The sequence below is a fragment of the Lissotriton vulgaris genome, chromosome 3_1 (assembly GCF_964263255.1).
Source record: "Lissotriton vulgaris chromosome 3_1, aLisVul1.2, whole genome shotgun sequence".
Lineage (NCBI taxonomy): Eukaryota > Metazoa > Chordata > Amphibia > Caudata > Salamandridae > Lissotriton > Lissotriton vulgaris.
In genome coordinates, this window is record NC_141689.1 from 235297033 (window position 1) to 235315001 (window position 17969).

Below are 17969 nucleotides of genomic sequence, written 5' to 3' on the forward strand. Positions count from 1 at the left end.
GGGAACTGTATGTAATGTCCCATTCTCTGAGTCATGACATCCAGGAACTTCCTGAAATAACGGGACAGACAGCTCTGGGATACACCTCCTACTGCAGCTATCACACTCTGTTAGCTCCCAGAGGCAAGCAGGTGTATGCTACACAGCACCTGGACATGGGGAGGAATGGTGTGGGCCCTGGGTGTTGGATGATCCAGGTATGGGTGGAGGTCCCTTATTAGGTCCATGATGGTATTGGGGTGCAGCCTGTACCTCTGGTTGATCTCAGGCTCAGTCAATTGGAACAGAGTATCCTCTGCCTGTACACCTGCTCCTCCCTTTGCCATACCCTCAGTCCTGCTGCCTGTAGCCTTCACCTCCTCGCAATCACATAGAGTGCGGCCATTTTGACAGGAGGGTTGCATTTTGGGTTCTTTTTTATAGCATCCACATGGTTACCACCACCTTTCAGTCCATAGTAAATACCGACTACTAAATACCGAATTTCGATGAATTCGGTATTTTTGGCCGTTCCTACATCTCGATGGGCATGTTTTCCGATTCCTTATTTACCAAGTCGGTGTATGCCGACTCGGTAATTTTCCTATCGGTGAATACCGATTCGGTAAATATGTACTCCGAGATTTCCGAGTCGGAATTTTTCCGATTGATATTTACCAAATCGGTATATTTTTGGCACCTACATCTCCTCGCTATACCGGTCGGTAACGGCCGATTTTACCGATTTTGGGCCGTAACCGACTGGTATTTGGCGACCTACATCTGGCCCTGTATCTTTTCAAGGACACCAGGGGCAGTCTATTTCTATCCCTGCCCAGGAGCTGGCTTCATAAAAATGCCTGTCACACCCGGTTTCCAGTGTTCAATTTTAACTGATTGTCAATATACCATATAGCATTTCATCTTGTGAAAATAACCAAGAAGAAAAACATAATTGGTAACCTTCAGGACCGTGAAGAAAAAGCACGAGAAACAATGTTCTAATTTAAGAGGTGAAGGATAGAATAAAGTGTTAAAGAATACAATATAAATGCTTGTGTCATTCTTCGCCAATCAGACCCCCTAGTGAGAAAGAAGGAAATTGCTTCTCTAAGCTAAAATGAGTTGTGACTCATTTGCAGGTATACATACTTTATTAAACGCCATGAGCACACTCACATAAAAATAATGTTTTCTTCAGTGTCATGAAGGTTACCAATGATGATAGCTTGAGCAAACTGGTGAGTACCAATCAGCAGCGCCGTTGGTGATACTTAAGTGAGGTACCTTCTGACCTTTCACACATTTCTTGTTCTTGGTTATTTTCACAAGATGAAATGCTATTTGGTATATTGACAAACAGTTAAAATTGAACACTGGAAACCAGATGTGACTGGCATTTTTATATTAAGCCAGCTACTAGGCAGAGATAGAAACAGACTGCTCCTGGTGTCCTTGAAAAGATACAGTGTTCCTTTTTAATCATGAAATATGCTTATTCCAAGAAACCTGGTTGTTAGAAGTGTTGCATTTTCCAGGGTACCTAAAATATAGCGTCCTTGCAGAAAAGGGAGGTAGAGGGTGCCCATCAGGTGATCTATCGATCTGGGTTAGCCAGGATCTTGATGTTATCATCAAGCCCATTCCCTCTAATCATAGTGATGGACAGATTCTCACTCTCAAGTTTAGAAATTAAAAACCAGTTCATATTTAAAACTTGTATGCACAGGGGCAAGAAATCAGAAGTTTTAGCCTGCCTGGATGAATATATTGAATGCTACTCTCAGCATTCACATATTATCCTAGGTGGAGATTTTAACATGACATTTGAGCCCTTGTTAGGTGGCGACTGGAACATCACGGATGAGGAAGATAGAGGGGGGGCGTGGCTTGACACGCGATGCTGCAGGACGTGCCTGGGTAGAGCTCCGGCTTGAGCCTCCCTATACCGGGCCATTTCTCCGCCAATTCTACCGCTGCGGCCCGAAACTGCGGGCGGACCTGCCCGTGATCCACGGGCACAAGCTGTGCGATTTTGGGAGAAGTTGGACGCGGGGCTCCGCACCGCGATTTCCCGAGAGCCGGCCGCCGCCCAAACTCGGACCCTGCCGGGGGGCAAGATCACGCGAGGCCGAGGCTTCACTTTCCCGGGAAGGCCCCGTGAGGAGGCCTGCTGGTGGCGGCGCGGCTACCCGACACTGCCCGGGGCCCGACTGCGGGCTGAGAACCACCTGGGGCCCCACTGACTCTTTAGGGGATTTGGAGGCGGGGCTTCACACCGCGATCTGCCGAGAGCCTGTTGCCGCCCGGCCCCGTACCCTGCCGGGAGGCGGAATCATGTGAGGCCGGGGCTTCACTTTCTCGAAGAGGCCCTGTGAGGGGGATTGCTGGAAGTGGCGCAGCGGCGGAGGCTCCGTGCGGCTGCCCGATATTCCCCGGGCCCATCAGCGGACCGAGGACCACCTGGAGCCCTACTGACACCCCGAGGAGGCACATTAGAGGGACACAGCAACGCTCGGCTTGGAGGCTGCCTCCGGACTGGCCCACGCAGGCGGGACCGCCCGACTTCTGACATCTGCGGTCGGCGCGGCCGCGAGGACTGGCGCAGCGCCTGGCGGACCTGGCCCCGAACTGCTGCTCGCCACCTCTACTGCTGCGGGGTCGGGCGGACCGGCCTGGCTGCCGCACTGCTGCCCCAGAGGCGACTCCCTGGCGACGTTGGAGTGGAGGCGGCGGCGGAGGCCTGCTGCGGGACGGAAATAGACGCTGCCTTGGGACTAAGGGTAAGGCGGGAAGCCCGTACCTGCCCCTAGGACACGCCACATAGCCCGGCGGCCTACCTGCTCGGACACTTGTGGTAGCCGGGCCGTGCCCCTGGACCGTGCACCTGGCGGACTGGGCGACGTCCACCATCAGAGACGGGCGGCACGCCACGTGGCCGCGGCCCCCTGCTGGGAGGCTTCCTTGGTCGTACTCGGAGCGCCTGCGACGCATTCGGACCTAATGAACCTGAGGGTGGAGAACGATTGGCCCAAATACCTTGCCCTGGCCCTACTAAACTCACCCCCCACCACCCTACTGATCGGACTGCTCCGGCTGCGTCCCTAGCCCGAGTGGACCCTACCGGGGTCGGAAGAGGACGACAGAGGCGCCCGCCCGGAGTGCGCCGGGGGCACACCTACCGGACCTACAGACCACGGAGCCGAGGAGACCGATCCACACTGCCGGGGACACCCACAGGGCCCTCCCAACACACAGACGCTATACCGCAGCTGTGGCACTGGTTGTCTGAGAAGCCGCCGCGCTCGCTGTGCGGAAGAGGAGCAGCGACCGCATAAGGACCCAACGCTCCCCGTCGCCCTCCCGCCATTGCACCAGGCCCGGACACACGGCCCCACACGGAGACAGGAGGGTCGACGACACAAGCACTGCCTGGCTCATGTCTGGAGGCGTGAAAACACGTACCGGAGCAGGCAACACGCAAATGAAGGGGAGGCAGACGAAGACAACGGCCAAGATGGATGCGGACCAGGTGGCGTCGAATCTTGACAGTGTCCTGGCCGCCATGGAACGCATGGAGAACTCACTCCAACAGACACGCACCTCCCTGGAGGCTAGGATAGATGGAGTGGCGATAGATCTCACCCACCTCAGGGCCGACCACAAGAAGCTACAGGACCGCACTACGGCACTGGAAGGCACGATGGCAACCGTTGAACCCAAAGTCACGCAGGTGGACAGGCATGTGCAGGACCTCCTGAACAGAGTGGAGTTCCTGGAGGAACGTGCGGAGGATGCGGAAGGAAGGGCGTGACGGAACAACATTCGCCTAGTGGGTATTCTGGAGAAGTGGGAAGGGACAGACCCAGCCCGCCATGTGGAAGACTGGCTGAGAGATCTGCTGCCGGAAGGTACACTTTCGCCTTACTTTGTGGTGGAGAGAGCCCATCGTGTACCCACGAGACCCCTGCCCCCTGGCTCCAATCCTAGGCCGTTTATCCTTCGCGTCCTCAACTACAGGGACCGCAACGCGATATTTCGTGAAGCCAGGAAGATGGGGGACATTACCATCGAGAACGCCACAGTGATGTTCTTCCTGGACTATACAGTGCAGGTCCAGAGACAGAGACACTCCTTCCTGGTGGTGAAAAAGCGACTGCGCCAAGGGAATCTGAAGTATTCGCTCCTATTCCCTGCCAAACTGAGAGTGGTGGCGCAAGACAAAACGCACTTCTTCACGAATCCCGATGAGGTGGAGGCCTGGCTGGATGGGGGAATGCCTGAGGCTCCGCGGAGAGCGCAAGGGACCTCTACCATGGAGAAGAACCGAGGACCTCGACGACGACGCCGCCGCAGGACTCCGACGCCGCCGCAGTCCAGACCTGCCTCGATCCACTCCCCGCCCGTAGACCTTATTTTGCAGGAACAGCAGGACGCACTACGCAGAGCTGCGGAAATTAACATCTCCCCGGCACAGTCACCACACCCTGGTGCTAGCCAAGTTGCATCACTGACGGACGACGAGGCGATCTACGGCATCCCAGATACCCAGCAATCGGGGGAACCCCCGGACGTCACACCCCAAACGGCGGACCTTCTTGGTTAGCATGAGACCGGGATTGCCCCCTCCCGCTCACTGCGGGATGCGACGCTGTGCGACTCGCCGCTTGGCTGGTCAGATTTCCTGCTGGGCGGATCACGGACCCCTTAAATGGTGAGAGAGACTGCTGCTGCCACTGGGGGAGACACCAGGCAATGTAAGTACTATTTTCGTTTCTATGCACACGATCTGACCGCCCTCAGCGCGGACTTGAACAATTGGCTAGCAGAACTGCTTCGAACATTTGCCGCAACGGGAGCCACTCGTGGGGGAGGCGCCCCCTTATGGAACAATAGCCCCTCCCGTGGCTGCTGGGGCGGGCCGCTGGCGCCGCATTGGGCGGCGGACACTGGGCAGCTCCTGATCCGCAGCGGGCTCTGTACCTTGCCCGGGAAGGACACATGGTTCCCATAGAGACTACATTACTGTACCTGTTGCTGGTTACAAGTCACTTTTTACCCCCCAGAACTGTATAGTTTGCGAGCTCATTAGAGTGTTTGGACGGCGACATGTTGTACAGCCGACCTTTTGGAATTACATTCCCTGTTGCCATGTTATGCTATATGTTTTCCCTTTCTTTCCTGTCCCCATACCTTGCTGGAGGCTAAGGCGCAGTACAAGAGACATCGACTGCATACTAGTGGCGGAGGTGGCATACGACGGCGGGCGGGATGAACTGCTGTGGGGGCGATGTGTGACTATCACGACACACATGGCTAGCACACAGATATGTACCTGGAATGTTAGGGGAATGCACACACCGGCTAGGCGTTACCACATATACTCATACCTGAAACGTCACAAGATTAACATCGCGCTGCTACAGGAAACGCATCTGAATGGGACAGAGGTAAGGGCACTACACCATAGATGGCGGGGGAAACTATACGCCACGGAGTATTCCTCGTACCCGCGAGGGGCACTGATATGGGTCCGTCCTGGGACTCCTTGGGTGTGCGAGGACGCTGCGATTGACGATGAGGGCAGATTTGCAGCCGTGCGGGGCAGGCTGGATGGGCACCAGATAGCGCTGGTGTCTCTATACTCCCCTAATGTTGATCAAGGTGGCTTCCTGGAACGCCTCTCGCAAACAATGGCGGTCTGGCGGGAGTCTTCATGGGTGTTGGGTGGCGACTACAACTGCACCTTAGACACGACATTGGATCGTTCCCTGCCCCCCCCCACTGCATGCCCCCACGGGAAATGCCATGAAAGACCTACTAGAGTGGGCGGCGCAATGGGACCTACATGATATCTGGAGATCACGCAACCCGGGCGCGAGGGTATACTCGTACTATTCAGGCGCACATGGCCTCCACGTCCGCCTTGACAGATTCATGGCGTCCACTGACATACTGCCCCACGTGACGGACACATACTACATGGGCCGCACACACTCTGACCACAACCCTCACCTTTTATCTATCACTTGGGAACAACCGCTGCCCCCTGTGCCCACCTGGTGAATGCAACCTGCGCTGCTGCTGGATGCGACCTTCCGCGACTCCCTACTCACATGCACTGCTCAGTATTTTGAGGACAACGCAGGCACGGCCTCCTCTCCCCAAGTGGAATGGGATGCGTTCAAGGTAGTGGTCCGCAGACACAGGGCCAGATTAGGCAACAACTGGAAAACGAACTCACCAGGCAAGAAACAGGCTTGCTTGCTAGGGAGGGGGACGCGGTGGAGGGTGACAAGGCTCCACTACTGGGGGCGCGCGCAGAGCATGCGGCACTGCTGGAATGCCTCAATCATATCAATTATGCTGCACACTCGGCGAGGACACATCAACTTAGTGATAGGCCTGGTAAGCTCTTGGCCTGGCTGATTTCTCAAGAGGACCGCGCGGCCCCTGTAACAGCCATACAGGAGACGGGCGGAGCTATTGTGTACACACAGCGCCGCATACATGAGACCTTTGTTGCGCATTACACCTTACTATACCGATCCAGACTGCCAGTCCCACACCCAGACATTGCTGGCTACCTAGCCCCTCTACAGATGCCACACTTGACAGTGGCGCAACAGAACGAACTAGGGGCCCCTCTCGCAGCGGACGAACTCCGTGAGGCAATCTTCCACCTGTCCAACGGCAAAGCACCGGGCCCTGATGGACTCCCGGCGGAGTTTTACAAGGCCGGCTCGGATATCCTTATTCCGGAGCTTCTGAAGATGTACAATGCAGCAGCGGAGGACTCCATCCTGCCCCCGACGCTGAATGAGGCTAATCTGATCTCCATCCTGAAGCCGGGCAAGGACGGCACTAGAGTGGGCTCATACCGCCCCCTGGCGCTGCTTAACACGGACTATAAAATACTGGCCTCCACACTGGCCCGAAGGCTGGCTCCTCATGTGCCTCATTTGGTGCATCAAGATCAGAATGGCTTTGTCCCAATGCGCCACACCTCCCACAACATCCGTCGTCTCTTCCGGGTGCAGGAATATGCTATCCGGCAGTGGCCCAGGGCGGGATGCCTCGTTCTTGATCTGGAGAAGGCCTTTGACTCCGTAGAGTGGCCGTACCTGCGAGCGGTTGCGGAGAAGTTCCAACTGGGAGGAGGATACGAGGCCTTGGTGGACTTGCTGTACGACAGACCATCGGTCAGGGTGCGCACGGGCCAGCTACACTCCAATGCCATCCGAGTGCGTAGGGGCACTAGACAAGGCTGTCCTCTGTCCCCGCAGCTATTTTCCCTGGCCATGGAACCCCTGGCCACGATTCTTAGAGCACAGGGGCTAGATTGGGGCATTCCGTTGGTGGATGGTCTGCATGCGGTGTCATTGTATGCAGACGACCTGCTCCTGTACGTCAGAGACATAACAGCAATCCCCACCTCTCTCACTGACGTCTTTGCTGCATTTGAGGAGATGTCGGGCCTCAGGGTCAACTGGTCCAAATCTGGGGCCTACCCCTTTGGCCCAGACACGCCCGAGTGCGACATAAGACTAGGCGGAGGCAGATTACAATGGTATCCCACTTCCTTCCGCTATCTGGGAATACAGATTTATCGGAACCCACTGGATATCTTAGAGGGGAACCTCGTTAGGACGATCGCCTCGGTACGGGCACAAGTCCGCTTTTGGAATACCCTCCCGCTTAATGTCCCTAGCCGCATAGCTTTATCTAAAATGATTGTGTTGCCCCGGCTACTCTACTACTTCGCGAACATACCCATATATGTCCCAACCAGGATATTTAGAGACCTAGAGGTGCTCCTCCGCGTCCTTATATGGAGCAGCGGCCGCCCGCGGGTAGCACTGACGAAGATGTACATGCCAACTGACTCGGGAGGATTGTCAGTTCCCAACTTGGAGCTGTATTATCTTGCGGCACAGACGCAATGGGTGGCGCACTGACTAAGTGGCAAATATCTTGAGGATACTGCCTCGAATGAGGCTGCATGGACGCAAACACAGATCAATACGCTGTTTCACCCGCTCACCCACACACGGTGCCCCTCCCAGCTGCACCTGGCGGTGGCGCGGAAATGTTTCCTGAGATGCCTACGCCTTACCGGAGCGACCAAGCCGTATGCCCCGGTCATACCACTGCTGGGCGCACCGACCCCGGCGGGGATCCTCACGGAAACGCGCCTGGAAGCATGGGCACGGGCAGGGGTGGACACGTTGAGCGACCTGTAGGCTGAGGGAGAATTGCTTACCTTTGTAGCCTTTGCTGACAGCGCAGATCTCCCGGCAGGGCAGTTCTTGCAACACGCGTCGCTACTACGCACATTCACAGCTTCCTGGGGTGACGTGACGGAAGAACTCCCGATGCATTGCTATATCCAGTACCTGCATGTCATGGGCAACGGATCGCACATCATACATTGGCTGGCTCAGGCGTTACAAACACACTCGCAACCTTCCACACAGCCGCTGCGTGACAAATGGGCGGCGGACAGGGGCAGGGACTGGACCGATGGGGAGTGGGCGATGGTCTTGGCGGGACCGACCAACATCCCTAGAAACCCCCGCTTTAAGATTATACAGTACTACCTGCTCCAGCGCGCATACCTCACGCCGGATAAAATCAATAGGTATTTCCCGCTTGCGGATGCGGCCAGCCAACGCTGCTCTCTACCGGGAGCGGATTTGCTACACATGCTGTGGCACTGCCCCGGGGTGAGGGAATACTGGGAGGGAGTCCTGAAGCTCCTCTCACATGGAGCCAAAGAGAGGTTACCACACACCTGGGAAGCGTGCATTCTGGGGTTATACAAACGCACTAATTCCAATAAAGTGCAAGCGCGCTTTTGGGACATGGGCCTCATCGCGGCCAAACGCCTGATTACAAAACATTGGAAATCTGCAGTCCCCCCCCCGCACACAGCACTGGCGAGCGTCCTTCACCAACTGGGCTCGAGCGGAAAGTGCCGCGCTCCTGAGAGAGGAAACAGCGGGACTATGCAAGTTCCCCATCGCCCAGCTCTGGGACGATCTCCTCCAGACGTATCAGGAGGCCTGTCAGGAACAGGGGATGACCTAAGGCGACCACCGCCTGCTTCATGGATACGCTGGACACACACATACACAGAGACCTTGCCCGAGTGTGCACTATTCCCCCCCCGCACCCCCCCACCCCGCACACAGCTTCTGTCATCCTACTCCTGGCCCCTCTGCGTCCCGCCGGACGGCTGCTAACCCCCGCTGCAACATACGATGATCTTCTCCGCGCCCCCCCTCCACCCATTCCCTGACCACAATACATTACCCGACCCCAGTTTTCCCCTACCGTTATGGCGCGTGGGGGATAGTTTGCCCGCTGGTCAAGTTCCCCGACCAGACTTATATTAGCTCTCGATATGGACACTGAGGACAGAGTGAACACTAGGCGGCAACACACTACGAAACGCATGCTACATCTGGAGTACGGAAAGGTACTGACGCTTAGTGCTCCGGCGCAAGCAGTGGACATACACGCGGCAAGGCGAAGTGCGCCTGTTCTAACACTGACTGACCGCTGTGCTTGCGGCCTGAGGATTAGTGTGCACGCCCTACTGCCACACACATAGACATTGCTTTTAGGGCTGCGAACAGGACTCGCGAGCCTTCACCGGTAGTGTTATGCCTCAGTGAGCTATACCACACACTGATTGTCATGCACGGTCGAGCATTGCAAATGCGAGACATGCCCACAACCACCCCGGGACCCGCGCTTTACTATGCACTTATGCAGCTCTACATGCACCTATGTGAGATCCCGGGGAATAAGCAGCGACGGCCACGATGCTTGACTGAATGACACATTTCTACTGTTGTTACACCCAAAAAAAAGAGAAAATTAGACCGATCACTTATTATGAACAATTCCAAATGACAATACTGCTTCCACCATGTATAATGCCGCTGGACCCCCGGGTTGCCAGCTAAATGGCTGTGTCATCCATACCGAATGACTCTGTTTCCTGACTATTTGATTCGCCCCTATGTGGGCCAGGCACTACACCTTGTATGATCATGGACAAATGTGAAATAAAGGTCTTCCAAAAACAAAAAGAGCAAAAAAAATGGATGAGGAAGATAGAGAGTGGGGTGTTCCAAAGCTTGAATTAGAGCCAGTTAAAAGGTGGACTGAACTCTCAATTCAGTTAAATTCATTTTGTCTGAATAAAGGGATGAGAGCAACTAATGGCAGGACCCTACATGACAAGCTAGGGGCCACTACTTTTAGGAGTGGCCCTCGCGAAAGCAGAATCGACTATATCCTGATTAGTCTGGGTTTATGGAAACATATATTGGATATGTCGATAGTTGAAAGGGTTGAGAGCGATTATAAACCGTTATGTATGTCCCTGACCTATTGGGAGGTATTCACAGACGCTAGGGGTGAGGGTAAAAACTCACCCACTGACATAGTTATTTCAAATGACATGCGCTATGTCCGGTGGGCCAAAGTCGTAGAGTGCCAAGAGCACTTAGATTTTATATCAAATAAGCTATTTCAAGCTACATGTGATCTAGGAAAGCAAGCTAGTGAAGGAACTTCAGTCCTAGCACTTGATGAAAGGAGTACGAAGATCCACGAGTCCTTTTTTATTGACCTAAGAAGCCTCTTTGTTAGGCCATGTAAACCAAGTGGCAATCATGCATATTATCCTCCACGTTGGTATACTGGGGAGTGTTGACAATCTCGATTGGACCTAGGTGGAGCAATAAAAAGCAAATCAAGCGGTGATGTCCGCCTTGCCAGGGTGGCATAGAAGAATGTAGTCTCTAAATCCAAGCGTGTATGGGATGAGCAGAGGTGGCAAGATTTAAAAGAAGCAGGTGCCCAAAAAGACCCAAGAAGATTCTGGAGTGTCCTCAAGTGGGGTAGTGATGGTAATCCTGATAAACCACAAAACTGGGTGGCACAAGATGAATGGGTGGGCTATTTTAAACCACACTATGCCAAGGGTGTGGAACCAAGTACAATCATGGAGGTTCCGCATCTATCATTCACGGAAGATGCATTTAATCTGGGCGAAGTTTCTATTGCCCTAAACCTGGTTGTCCTCGGAAGAGCACCTGGCATAGACGGAGTTCCTGCTGATACAGTTTTGCACGATAAAGACCCATGGGGCAGGTACATATTGCTGTTAGCAAATGCAATAGCTAGAGGAGCACCTATACCTAAATCATGGAACGGGGCTGAAATTATACCCGTATTCAAGAAGGGGGATAAGTCGCTACCTGGTAATTACCGTCCAATTAGCTTGATAGATACTATGCAGAACGTTTTTGGTAGGTTCATATTAAATAAGGTTCTGGAGTGGGAATTGGATCAGAATATCCTATCCCATCTCCAGGCAGGATTTAGAGCCTCTGTTAGCACAGTTGACCAAGTGCTGCATTTTGCTATGCTGTATTGGAAGACTGTGCAAATAGGTGGGGGTAGTCTATATGCTGCCTTCATCGATCTTAGGGAAGCATTTGACCTTGTTCCTCGCCCTACCTTGTGGTGTGTCCTTAAAGACATGGGAATGCCGATCCCCCTTCTAACTCTAATCATTAGGCTTCATGAGCAAAATATTGCTCAGATTAGGTGGGGGCACCCAGGAAATGTTACCATCCATTTCCCTGTGGAAAGAGGGGTCAGGTAAGGCTGCGTTCTTGCACCAACCTTATTTTCTATGTATATCAACGATGTGGCGAAAATGTTGATAGAATCGAATATTGATGCCCCTATCCTGGCAGGAGCTAAAGTCCCCATTTAAATGGTTGCCGACGATTGCTTGATTATTGCAAAAACCCCGAGTGGATTGCAAAAGGCTTTAGGAATTTTTGAAAACTTTGTACCACTCAAGGGTTGGAAGTGAATGTTTTAAAGTCAAAATTTATGTCTTTTAACGAATCAAAATCCTTCAAGGGTACCGTAATTATGAACAAACTGCCACTTGAGAAGGTCCAAGCCTTTAATTATTTAGGTGTTTGTATCCAACACAACCTTTCTTGGAGGCAACAGACAGAGCTGGCCACTCTTAAACATCATCAGCTTGCCGGAGCTCTGAGTCTGGAACACTCTAGGGGCCCGATGTAGGTAAACGCGATTTTCCGATTTCAAAATACCGAGGCGGGCCGAATCGGTATTCTGAAATCGGAAAACGAGATGTAGGAAAAAAATACCGATTGAAAACAGATTCGGTCGGCATCGGTAATGAGATTCGGTACGTTCCGATTCAGCTCGGTCCGAATCGGAAATTACCGAATCGGCCAACAACGAATCGGAAAACACCGAATCGGCTACCACCGAATCGGATATTTCCGATTCGGCGAATACCGATTCGGTAAAAGCCGATTCGGTAAAAACCGAATCGGCAATCATAGACCCATGGCGAAAAAGCCCATAGGAATGCATTGCATGAACCGATTCGGCTTTTACCGAATCGGATAATACCGATTCGGATTTTACCGATTCGGATTTTACCGAATCGGTAAAAGCCGAATCGGCAATAGGCGATTCAGCCAATGAGGTGGCTCCCCCTCCCCCACCCAAACAGGGAGTGGCAACCCTGGCAGGTGCAGCCAATTAAGAAGTTTCTAGAAGTTTCTGGAAAGCCTGCCTGAGCCCAACACACAGTTAGCAGCAGTGGGAGAAGGAGGTTGCAGACTGAGCAGGAGCAGGAGAATATGGCAGATCAGGCAGGAAGCCAGAAGTCCTCCCAAAAGAGGAAGCCCAAATTCACCACCACAGAACTTCAGGTGCTGGTTGAGGAGGTGGTGAGGGTGCACCGCCAGCTCTTTTGCAAGCTGTCCCTCAACGTGCCAGACAGCACCAAGAGGAGATTGTGGGCCGACATCGCCCAGAAGGTCAATGCTGCTGGAGTCACCCCCAGGTCCATTGAGGAACTTAAGAAAAGGTTTTATGACCTCCGCAGCCTCACGAAGAGGAAGCTGGCCGACCTCCAAAGGCAGGCTGGACACACCGGAGGAGGCAAGAACCCGGCGCCACCCCTCACCGAGCTGGAGGAAATTGTCTCCAGCACCATCGAGAGGGAGAGCATCGTAGGGATCGGGACCCTGGACAGCACTGCGATGGCCACAGCTACAGGTAAGAAGCATGCGCATCATGACACACCCTACCAGACACCTCCCCATTAGACACAATGCATAGGCAAACACCAGCACTGTACTGTCACCAACATACAAGAGACAAGCATCATGGTACATGTAGTCAGCAGAAGTTAGCCAAATATGTCAGTGCAGATTCACAAGACAGGAAACAGTGTGACACGGTGTAAGGAGATGCAAGGACATGTGGAATGCCATAATTGTACTGACTGTAATACATCGGCACTCAGTTTACAAATGCTTCTTTGTACCTAGGGGCACCATCAGGCAGCACCACTGTGGCAGCAGAGGGAGCTTCGACTTCAAATACTGCAGTGGCAGGGCCGAGCACCAGCCAGCCTGGCCAGGAGGAGGAGGATGAGGATGAGGAAGGAGACACCCCAGGGCTTGGAATGGAGGGAGTCCTGGTGATTGATTTCCAGGCAGTGCACTCCCCAGTACTGCCCAGCTCACCCCCCTTGCAATTTTCACCATACAACTCCCCTACAAGGCAGACCATTCCGCCGACAACAGCTCCTGCCACAACCGTGGCCTTGCCACCCGTCCAACCTGTCGTGGGAGCAGGGGCTCCGGGACCGGCCAGCACCACACCACCACCAGTGGCACCCCAGCCCACTCAGCAGGCCGGAGGCAGCAGTGCCAGACGCCGTGCCACCACCACCACCACTGCTGCACCAGCACGGGAGGGCAGTGTGTTCCTGGGCCTGGAGGGCCAGATGGTAAAAATCCAGCGCCAACAGGCCAAATCCACCATGGCCTGCCAACGCCAGCTCCTGCAGCACAACCTGCAGATGGGGGAGTTGGTGAAGGGGTTCCAGGCTGTTGTGGACAGCAACAAGGAGGTGGCAGCAGGGTTGGGCAGGCTGACCACTGCCATCACCCACTCCTCTGCCAGGCAGGAGGAGCATGAGGTTGCGCGCAGGAGGGATGCCCGGGTGCTCAACCGGGCCATGGCCCGCCTTGCAGCGGCGACCGCACAGCTGTGCCATCGCAGCTCAAATCAGGAATCGGCACTCAGTCAGCATACAGCTGAGCTGACTAGGGGGATGGCCAGGATCACCACGGCCATGGAGGCCATGTTAATATCAAACGCCGCCTCCAATCCTGCCCTGGACCTGGGTGATGCTGGAGACAGCAGCAGCCGCAGCAGCCCGGCCAGCGCTGCTTCAGAGCCAAGGAGGAGCACCAGGCGATCCGCTGATGCTGCTGGCCATTCGGAGGGGGCCGAGGGACACCCCAGTGGGTCTGGAAAGCGGGCCAAAAAATAGGCTGGCAAGGGGGGATGAGCACACCAGAACCCTGGACTTTATTTTCGTTAACAATCTCCATTATTTGATGCACATCAGTGCTGTAACTGTGGTGCATCATTATTAAAACTTTTTTTTCCAAGCAACATTTAGCTGTCTTTGCATCTGTACTCAGTCAGAAATAGTTCTCAGTGATCTCCTCACGTCTGTATCTGCCATCACATGGCGTACACACCCCAGCTGGCTGTGTCAGTGGCACAGCTTCGTCGTCGTCATAGTCCTCGTAGTCAGACAACTCCACCTCAGTGCCCTTCTTGACCGCAAGGTTGTGTAACATTGCACATACAGCTATGATCTTGCAGCAGGTGATGGGGGTATACTGCCTTGCACCTCCACTCTTGTGCAGGCATCTGAATCTACTTTTCCAGATGCCAAAGGTCCGTTCAACAACATTCCTGGTGCGTATGTGGGCCCGGTTATACCTCCTTTGGCTGGGTGTGGAGGGGTTGAGGTAGGGGGTGAGTATGAATGAGCGGAGGGCATATGCACTGTCGCTTGGAAGAGAAAGGGGTCACATTAGACACATGCATACATGTATTACACCTACCTACTATGTGTTATGGGGGTCTGATGATGTGGCTCACCTAGGAGGTATCCTTCTCCAAAATCGCCAGCCATCAGCCGTGCATATATGCCGCTCTGTTGGAATATATATGAGTCATGGGTACTTCCTGGAAATTTTGCTACCAGGTCTGTGATGGTGCACTTGGCATTGCAGATCACCTGCACGTTGATGGTGTGTGTAGATTTCCGATTGCGGTATATGTATTCGGTGTCCGCTGGTGGGCAAATCGGAATATGCGTGCCATCTATGCAACCGATGACTTGGGGAAAGTGTGCCATCTGGTAGAAGTCCGCTTTGGTTTGTAGCAGTTCTGCGTGGGTTGCAGGGAATGAGATGTATTGGTCCATCCTGTCTATCATGGCGTCAAGGAATATGTGGAAGAACCTTGACAGGCTGCTCTGGCTCACCCCTCCTGCTGCTGCTACTCCACTTTGATAGCTGCCAGACGCTACCAGGTGTAGGCTGCATAGCACCTGGACGTGCGCAGGGATGGCGTGTGCCCTTGGGGTGTGGTGGTCCAAGTATGGCTTAAGGTCCCTGATGAGCTCAAGTATGGTGTCAGAGTCCAGCCTGTATCTCTGTAGGATCTCAGCCTCAGTGAGCATGAACAGGGTTATCCTCTGTCTGTAGACCTGTTCATTTCTTAGCCATTCCCTCTGTCCTTCCTGCTGTAGCCGTAGCCGCCTCGCAATGACATAGAAAGCTGCCATCCTGGAAGTTGCAATGCATTTTGGGACTGTTTATATGGGTTGGAGTTGGTTACCACCTGATTGCAATCCATGGTAAATACCGAGTGAATTCTACTGATTTTGAGCCGATTTCGGTGTTTCTGTGCCTCCCTACATCTCCCCAACAGTCGGAATCGGGGAATTTCCCGATCGGAGATTCATACGAATCGGCATGTTTTCCGATTCGGATCATGTCCGAATCGGTATTTTTTCCGATTCGGTACATGGACCGAATCGGTGATTTTCCGATTCGGTGTCACTAACGAATCGGTAGTAGGACCGAATCGGTGATTTTCCGAATCGGTGTCACTAACGAATCGGTAGTAGGACCGAATCGGTGATTTTCCGAATCGGTGTCACTAACGAATCGGTAGTAGGACCGAATCGGTGATTTTCCGAATCGGTGTCACTAACGAATCGGTAGTAGGACCGAATCGGTGATTTTCCGATTCGGTGTCACTAACGAATCGGTACATGGACCGATTCGGTCTTTGTAACCGAATCGGTGTTTTTCCGATTCGTTACATATCCGATTTTCGGTATGTACGTATCGGATTCTTTCACATTCGGTACACATTCCGAATCGGTTTTCTATCCGATTCGTTCTGTTTTTGGGTCCCTACATCTCGATGGCTGTTTACCGATCGGTAAGGGCCAAAAATCGGTATTTTCGGCCGATACCGATCGGTAAAGCCCTACCTACATCGGGCCCTAGGTCTCTTACCAAGCCAATAGCCTCGGTCCTATCAGTGTATAATGATAAAGTTGTCAGCTCCACATTATATGGTGTGCAGATCTGGGGCTTTGAGAACCTAAGGAAATTGTCATCTTCTGAAAATCGATTCCTAAGAAATCGTATCAAATTACCCCAGAATACTCCAATATGTCCTTTATTTTACAATTTGGGGGTGAGTCCAATTGCACTAATTGCTTCCCTGAGCCCAGTATTATACATTGAGGCGGTTATGGATAACACCCGAATTGAGAGTATTTGCTAGTGGGCTTATGGACGTAATCAGGAGTGACACCTTTCATAAGATCAAGTGGCTATGTAGGATTGGTGAGGTATTATTGAACCTAGGGTTTAAGGAAATGTGGGAAGACCCCTTAAATGCTAGGTTTCCTTCCCAAAAAGTTTTAAAAAGCCTGTACTGGGAGGCAGTTGCCTCGAAAGCTTATAGGAATACCGCTCCACTCTCATTGACTGGCACTTTCCACTTTCTTGGCTTTTAAAGACGGGGCCAGCTTTGAGGATTTCTGGGATATTATTACAAAACCCCTAGACCGAAAGCTTTACTTTCAACTTAGAATCGGAAGTTTACCGGTCAGAGACTTTACCAAACGTTGGTCTAGTGGGGGTAAGGTCGCCTGTCCTGGTTGCCTGTCCTGGTTGCCTAGCCCTTTGAGAAACCGTTGACCACCTGTTGTTTGTTTGCCCTGTGTACGCAGCACCTTGCAGTGCTTAGTTAACCCCCATGTGCAAACTATTGGGCACTAGGAGCGGGATGGTGGCTGCCAGAATAATTTGTACCTGTACTGATCAACCTGTGTTTATAGCTGTGGCGAAGTTTTTAGGGTGGGCTTGGGCAATAAGAAGTAAATTGGTGTCAGGGCAACCTTCCTTACAGGCCAACAAATAAATTCCTGGACACAGTGTATGCACTTTAGTACCCTTGAATTACCTTGTATATATATTAACAGAATTCTTATATCTGATTATAATTTTAACTTTATTTATTTTTTTATTCTTCGATGAACTGTATTTGTATCATATGCTTTTATGACAAGCTTGCTTGACTGACTGACTGACTGACTAGACTTTGTAGATAACCAGAGTGAGTGAAACTAGAAGAATGTGTTTCAAGGACAGCTGCAGGTTACTTCACAATGCTCAAAGGAGGTTTTAATTAATTCTCTGGAGGATTTTAGTTCACCTGAGAATAACAGCATTTATTTTTTCTTAACAGATTTTATTAACAATCCGGAGAGAACTGCAAATCAAGTACACAACATCAGATGATTGGTAATCCATATAGCATTTGAAGCAGTTAATAACCACAACGGCCAACACTACTTCCCCCCTCCCCTTATCCCACCCCTACCCCCAACTCCCCCCTTCCGGATCCCTCCCTCCCTTGCTGCACGATATCATCTCATGCTTTAAGAGTATTCTCCATTGTGACGCTGTACACCTATCATTCATCCTAGCTCTTTCATACCGTCCACGGGCAATCGT

The 17969-nt window shown here is 52.6% G+C and overlaps 1 protein-coding gene across 1 annotated transcript; it reads left to right on the forward strand.

The window, feature by feature from the left end:
- The first annotated feature begins 13070 nt into the window (after positions 1-13070).
- On the forward strand, positions 13071-14425 carry LOC147726247 (uncharacterized). Its single transcript, XM_086962904.1, has 2 exons — positions 13071-13113; positions 13389-14425. The coding sequence occupies exons 1-2, from the start codon at positions 13098-13100 to the stop codon at positions 14399-14401; spliced, it is 1029 nt and encodes a 342-aa protein (XP_086819030.1). The 5' UTR covers positions 13071-13097; the 3' UTR covers positions 14402-14425.
- The last annotated feature ends 3544 nt before the right edge of the window (positions 14426-17969 follow it).